Raw genomic sequence first — 7,173 nt, forward strand, 5'->3', positions numbered from 1 at the left:
AGATATCATAAAAATTAAAACATATATAAAAGTTCTCATTTTTTTGTAATTTTTTAATTCAATTTTTTTATTATAATTTAATTCAAGTTTAATGATGAAGTAAAAAAAAATTGTTTAATAATATAATTTTTGTAAAGATAATAAATAAGTATTCTGTTAGAACTCAATAATTATTCTAATTATATTTTAGATATATTTAAAATGAAAACTTTATCATGTATTTGATTATATTTATCTACAGTTAGTTATGCAAATTTTAATATGAAGTTTAATAAGTTATACATGTATATAATTTACTTGTAATTTTGAATTTTAAATAATATGTATTAATAAATAATACATTATGTATAAAAAATGTTTTAAAAGTTTTTATGAAATGATTTACAAGAGAGGTTAGATATATAAATGGAAAAGGAGAAAAAATGAATTAAATGTTAAAAACAAATTTACAAACGCGTTTTCTCAATGAACTCCCACTGTTCAATCTCTCTCCATGTTCTCTATGCTCTCTTCCCAAACACCAATTTTAGGGTTAGGGTTTTGAACAAAACCCGTTTTCCACATCTCAGATCTTCAATTTAGCTCTTCTTTCCCTAGATTCAATTATTCTTGAACCCTCATAAAGGGTTCCAGTAATGGGTCGTCTTCAGAAACCCCTAAATCTGTTATCAATTTCTATCTGGTTCATCTTCACTTCATCCGCCGTTTTCGGCGGCGATTCAGACAAATCGGCGCTTCTTGAGTTCAAAACCTCAGTTTCGGATCCTTCAGGAGTGTTAATGAGCTGGAATTGGAGCAGTTCGGATTATTGTTCGTGGATCGGAGTTACATGTGGGTCAAATTCGAGAGTAGTGGCTCTTAATATCACCGGTGGAGGTAACTCTGGCTTCTTTACTTGTTATAAATATGATCAGTTTCCTTTGTATGGATTTGGAATTAGGAAAAATTGTGTGGATCGTAATGCTAAATTAGTCGGTAATTTGTCATCTGCGATCTCGAAGCTTTCGGAACTTAGAATTTTATCGCTTCCTTTCAATGATTTGAGTGGTAAAATTCCTGATGAAATTTGGGGTATGGAGAAATTGGAAGTGATTGATCTCGAAGGGAATTTGATTGATGGGCAGTTAAAGCCTCATTTCAGTGGTTTGAGAAGAATTAGGGTTCTTAATTTGGGGTTTAATCAGATATCAGGGGAGATACCGGATTCTGTATCGGAATTCAAGAACCTACAGGTTTTGAATCTTGCCGGAAATCGTGTGAATGGTTCTATTCCTAAATTTCTTGATGGATTTGGAGATTTGAGGGGGTTATATTTGTCATTTAATCAGTTTTCCTGGAACATCCCTATGGAGATTGGGTACAACTGTGGTAATCTTGAGCATTTGGAACTTTCCGGCAATCTTTTGGTCGGAGGGATTCCGGCAAGCTTAGGGAACTGTACCAAGTTACAATCTCTTTTATTGTATTCCAATTTGCTTCAAGAAGAAATCCCGATTGAACTTGGCCGGCTTGAATCACTACAAGTTCTGGATCTTTCTAGAAACAGTCTCAGCGGTGCAATACCACCGGAGCTTGGAAGCTGTTCGAATCTTTCCATCCTTGTGTTCTCCAACTTGTTAAATCCGATTCCCGATGTTTCTTTATCCGGCGACAATTCTTCGCCGGCCCAATTGGCTCCCGAAGACGAGTTCAATTACTTTGAAGGTTCCGTGCCATCTGAAATCACCACTCTCCCGAAGCTGAAGCTGTTATGGGCACCTAGAACGACTTTAGAGGGAAAGTTTCCAGACAATTGGGGTTCTTGTGGGAGCTTAGAAATGGTGAATCTTGCTCAGAATCTTTTCACCGGTGAAATCTCGAAAGGGTTTGACATTTGCAAGAAGTTGCGGTTTCTTGATTTGAGCTCGAACAAGTTGACTGGAGAGATCAGCGGTAAACTTCCTGTTTCTTGTATGCGGGTGTTTGATGTTAGTGGTAATCGTCTTTCCGGTCCAATGCCCACTTTCAGTTACGGTACTTGTGAACCCTTTAATCCATCGGTGCCATACCTTCGCTATTTTGGATCGAAAACCCTAATGCCGGTGTTTCCGAACGACCTTGGAGATCTTGCAATAATCCATAATATTGCCGGAAACAATTTTACCGGCGGGTTGGCTTCTATGCCGATCAGAATCACAGGGGAAAATACGGTTTATGTTTTTCTTGCCGGCGAAAACAAGCTTACTGGTAAGTTTCCTGGAATGCTATTTGAAAATTGTGCGAAATTGAAAGCGATGATCATTAATGTGAGCTCAAACGCGTTATCTGGTGAAATTCCATCAAACATTGGTCAAACTTGTCGGAGTTTGACTTTCTTGGATGTCTCGGAGAATCATATATCAGGGACGATTCCTGTTAGTTTCGGGGAGTTGGGTTCGCTTGTTGCAGTGAATTTGAGTCAGAATATGTTAACCGGAGAGATACCGGTTTCTTTCAACAAGATTAAGGATCTCCAGAATCTCTCTTTATCGGGCAACAATTTAACGGGTCCGATTCCTTCTGGTCTCGGAAAGGTTTGGTCTTTGAAAGTTCTTGAACTTTTTTCAAACTCTTTATCCGGAGAGATCCCGGAAGATCTTGCGAATCTGAGGAATTTAACAGTTCTTTTGCTCAACAACAACAAGCTTTCTGGCCATATTCCTGCAGGTTTTTCGAGCATGAAATCGATATCGAATTTTAACGTCTCATTCAATAACTTATCGGGCCCGTTGCCGTTGAACGATAATTTGGTGAAATGCAGCAGTGTTTTAGGAAACCCGTATTTGGAATCGTGTAGGATATCTCCAACGACTTCATCTTTCGATCAGCCCACTGGCGGTGATTTTGCTAATCTTTCTGGTTCTCCGGTTCCGCCACCAAAGGGAGGCCGAGGCTTCAACTCGATCGAGATCGCTTCCATAACGTCCGCCTCTGCTATATTTTCGGTTCTGCTAGCGCTCATTGTTCTGTTCTTCTGTACCAAATGGCGGCCGAAATCCGGTGCTGGCGGTCGTGGGTCTGTTCGTAAGGAGGTTACGGTTTTCACCGACATTGGGGTCCCGTTGACGTTTGAGAATGTGGTTCGATCCACTGGCAGCTTCAATGCTAGCAACTGTATTGGAAATGGAGGTTTCGGAGCTACTTATAAGGCGGAGATCTCACCGGGGTTCTTGGTGGCAATAAAACGGCTAGCCGTCGGAAGATTTCAGGGAGTGCAACAGTTTGATGCCGAGATCAAGACATTAGGGCGGCTCCGCCACCCGAATCTCGTGACTCTAATTGGGTATCACGCCAGCGAAACCGAAATGTTCTTGATATACAATTACTTGCCCGGCGGGAATTTGGAACGATTCATCCAAGAACGATCAATCCGAGCTGTCGATTGGCGAATCCTTCACAAAATCGCACTCGATATCGCTCGAGCCCTCGCGTACCTCCACGACCAATGCGTTCCGCGGGTTCTTCACCGTGACGTGAAGCCAAGCAACATTTTACTCGACGATGATTTCAACGCGTATTTGTCGGATTTCGGTTTGGCTCGGCTTTTGGGGACCTCCGAGACCCACGCCACCACCGGGGTCGCCGGAACTTTCGGATACGTGGCGCCAGAATACGCAATGACGTGTCGGGTCTCCGATAAGGCAGATGTCTACAGTTACGGGGTCGTATTGTTGGAGCTGATTTCCGATAAAAAGGCGTTGGACCCGTCGTTTTCGTCTTACGGGAACGGGTTCAATATCGTGGCGTGGGCGTGTATGCTTTTACGGCAGGGGCGGGCGAAGGAGTTTTTTACGGCGGGGTTGTGGGATGCGGGCCCGCACGACGACCTGGTGGAGGTGCTGCATTTGGCGGTTGTTTGTACGGTGGATTCGTTGTCGACTCGGCCGACAATGAAACAGGTGGTACGGAGGTTGAAACAACTGCAACCTCCGTCGTGTTAGGCGGGGCCGCCCCCGCCGCCATTGTTGTTTTGTTTTAGGTTTTGAAGGGTTTAAGGGTGTAAATTGTAGAATAGGTTTTGTTGGTGAAAATGATTCTATTATAAGCTAATATACGTGTAACGATTCTCGTATGTTTCTCTATTGGTTCTTGAAGGAAATCAAACAAGTGGAGATGTTATTTGGGATCTTACTACAATTATACTCGATTTTTTTAAACATGTTTTCTGATATTGATATCAATACTGATGTTGATACTGATACTGAATTTTTTGAAATATTATGAGAAAAATGGCTAAGAGTAGAGGTGTAAATGAGCCCAATCGAATTGAATAGGAGGTTATTCGAGCTCAACTCGAAAAAATAATACTAGGCTCCAGCTCGACTCGAGCTCATTTAGCCTTTTCAAAGTCGGGCTTGAGCTTGAATAATTTTTCAATGTTTTAGCTTAAACTCGACGCTTGTCTATGAGCTCGAACTCGAGATCGATTAGCTTGTTTATTTACTCAAGCTCGATAATTTTTATATTTTGGTTATACAATTTGTAAACATATAAATATGTTTGCCTCTAAAAAGTGTGCTCGAATGGCTCGGCTCGGTTCAACTCGACTTGACTTGTAAAGTTTAATAGAGTTGAGTCGAACATTGGTGTTATGGAACTTGACTCGTTAAGAAATATTTATTTTGTGTTCGAGATCAACTCGAGCTTGATTGATAATTATTAAGCTCGAGTTTGAAATAAACGACTTTGAGCTCGAGTTGCTCGTTTAAAACTCAACTTGTTTACAACCCCTAGCTAAAAGATGAATTCAAAGTCTTAAAACGACTACTTTAATTAATTTCTCACATAAAAAAAAAGAATCTCAACACCTTACAAAAACTACAAATCACAGAAACGATAAATGTTGATTGAACAGATTTGTCCCTCGTGTTTGACACCTCGCAACGATTTTTGTCCCTCCTTTTATGGCCGTTAAGTTTTTCCGGTAAGTCCAAATAAATGAGGGGCATTGATTTTATTTTCTATTGAAATTAAAATTATGTATATAATATTAATAGAATATCAAAGACCAAGGGCCAAAATGTCATTTTCTTTTTGTTTCAAGGGGCTAAAATGTCATTTCGTTGAAATCGACAAACATTAGATTCAAATCTAAGCATACGAAAACGAGAATTTTTTAGGCATCTCTACTTTCTGATAACGTTTGTTTTTCAAACATAAAACCGTCCTCTAAACTGTTTTTACACTTTGCAATGACATTTCATGCCACTGCTAAATTCACAAATGAAGAAAAAAAAACCGAAATAAAGGATTCTCGGATATCAGCTAACAGAAGACGAGTCAACGATGATATGTCTTAGCGGATGCTCGACTTCGCCTCCACCACCGTGTTTGACAAACTCTGCTGGAGTTAGAAAGCTACCATGACAAACGCATACTATCCTAACATTTTCTCCTTTTCCGTATCTGTACAAAAACCCCTGGATCTTCTTGCCGTCGGGACCATCTCCTTTCGTGGAAACACAGGGCATCATGTGATGGTCTATGTAATGTGCCTTGAGTTGGGTCTTCGGCTTCGATTGTTCATGCGTTTCGCTTGCGTCTTTGTTCGTAACTAACGAAAAAATATTCAAAAAACGAAATTCAGACGACTTTCCTATCGAAAACGAACAAGTTCTCTTTCTGTTAGCAGCTTAATGAGTTTAAGCGAACTCAAAACTTATTCACTCAATGATCTATGACTGTTTGGTATTGGCTTGATAATATATAAAAAGTGGCTTATTCAATAAGCTTATAAAAGTCCAGTTTTTTACAATAAAAAAAACACCATCTCTCCATGTATTGTATGATATCCAAATCAATCATATTCAATAAGCAATGCATGAATATAATGGAAAAATAAATACAATTAAAATTAAAATAACAAATAAGAAATATAAATTCTGGAAGAAGTAAAAATTTACCTTGAAAAGGTTGACTATCCAAATCGGAGACCCCAGAAGAGCCACCACTTCCCTGAGACCCAATTGAAACCTGTGACAAAATCGGCGCCGGTGATGGCGGCGATTGTTTCAATCCCCTCCCCATCGATTCAATTCCATTCACCAAATTCCTCCGATTAACCACTCTCACATTCTTTAGCTTTTCCACTCGTTTCCGCTTCGCCTCCGACCGCCGGAACGACTGCAACTCCTTCCTCTTCCTCCACTCCGCCTCCGTCTCCGGCGGAAGAGAACACGTCCTCGTCAACGGAGAATACAACGACAACTCCACATCCACCGGAATATTAACGAAATCGGTCACAGATGAAGCACGAAATAGCTTGTTATCGTTCTTATCATCATTAACCACCAATTTTTGTGACTCCATCCCAAATCTACCGTTTAATGATAAACCTAAACTCAGCTCTACCTTCTCCGGCCGTCCATGAGCTTCCTCTTTTGGTTTCACCGGTAAACGATGGCCTCCGCACGTAAATCTCTGCAACAAATCCCTAGGAAAGCTTGAATCTCCAGTTTTCGCCATAATTTTAAACAATCATCCACAGAAATTGTAACAAAATCACGAGATTTATCTCAGTATTTGTAGAAGAAACCCTAATCGGAAAGAATCTTCGCCGGAAAATAATGAGATTTTCCACCGCCGGCGAAGGAAAGAGAAAGGGGAGAATGTGAGACGAGGAGAGAAAAAGGGGGAGGGTTTTAATATATGGAGAAAATAAAATGACGGAAGTACCCTTGAACGATGAAAACGATGGACGGGTTGACACGTGGAGGTGGGAGAGTCACCCACGTAAGTACAAAACGAAAAGAAACGCCGAAACTAGCGTTTTGGAAAACGTATCGGAATTTGACACGTAGCTATATAATAAATATGTATGAGTCATCGCCACGTGTATAGTAAATCCCATAGAGTCTGTTTAAAGAGCTTTCTGTCTTTCTCTCTCTAACTTACTCTCACTAGATTAGCTGTCAGGCGATGTTGTGGTGACGTGGAGGAACCAGAAAATGAAACGTGTCAATCTATTCCTTCTGGTGAATTTGTCCTTTCCTTGCTTTTGGTGATTGGAAAAGGACAGCACGCACCGTCTCGACACGTGTCGATATGTGATTCCTGGAAAACCATTCGACGCCGGTAATTATGGTCCGGTTTAATTTAATTTTAAATCATTTACCTTGTATAAAATAATATTAATATTTTATTTTCATGTTATTA

At 40.2% G+C, this 7,173-nt stretch overlaps 2 protein-coding genes across 2 annotated transcripts; one reads left to right on the top strand and one right to left on the bottom strand.

Moving 5' to 3' along the window:
* The first annotated feature begins 466 nt into the window (after positions 1 to 466).
* Positions 467 to 4,149, top strand: LOC112515121 (LRR receptor-like serine/threonine-protein kinase RPK2). The gene has a single exon (XM_025121789.1). The coding sequence runs from the start codon at positions 636 to 638 to the stop codon at positions 3,957 to 3,959; it is 3,324 nt and encodes a 1,107-aa protein (XP_024977557.1). The 5' UTR covers positions 467 to 635; the 3' UTR covers positions 3,960 to 4,149.
* A 981-nt stretch (positions 4,150 to 5,130) lies between these two features.
* Positions 5,131 to 6,597, bottom strand: LOC112515583 (ninja-family protein AFP3-like). The gene is made up of 2 exons (XM_025122478.1): positions 5,922 to 6,597; positions 5,131 to 5,572 (listed from the first exon to the last, which is right to left on the bottom strand). The coding sequence occupies exons 1-2, from the start codon at positions 6,481 to 6,483 to the stop codon at positions 5,280 to 5,282; spliced, it is 855 nt and encodes a 284-aa protein (XP_024978246.1). The 5' UTR covers positions 6,484 to 6,597; the 3' UTR covers positions 5,131 to 5,279.
* Positions 6,598 to 7,173: the final 576 nt, after the last annotated feature.

Source organism: Cynara cardunculus (assembly GCF_001531365.2).
Source record: "Cynara cardunculus var. scolymus isolate 2C chromosome LG 7, CcrdV1, whole genome shotgun sequence".
Lineage (NCBI taxonomy): Eukaryota > Viridiplantae > Streptophyta > Magnoliopsida > Asterales > Asteraceae > Cynara > Cynara cardunculus.

What these genes read in the sequence shown, in the direction of transcription:
- LOC112515121 (XM_025121789.1), top strand. Translation starts at nt 636, where the DNA reads ATGGGTCGTCTTCAGAAACCCCTAAATCTGTTATCAATTTCTATCTGG.
- LOC112515583 (XM_025122478.1), bottom strand. Translation starts at nt 6,483, where the DNA reads ATGGCGAAAACTGGAGATTCAAGCTTTCCTAGGGATTTGTTGCAGAGA. An exon ending in GGATAGTCAACCTTTTCAAG is followed by an intron (nt 5,573 to 5,921) that starts GTAAATTTTTAC and finishes TTTTTTCGTTAG; the next exon opens with TTACGAACAAAGACGCAAGC.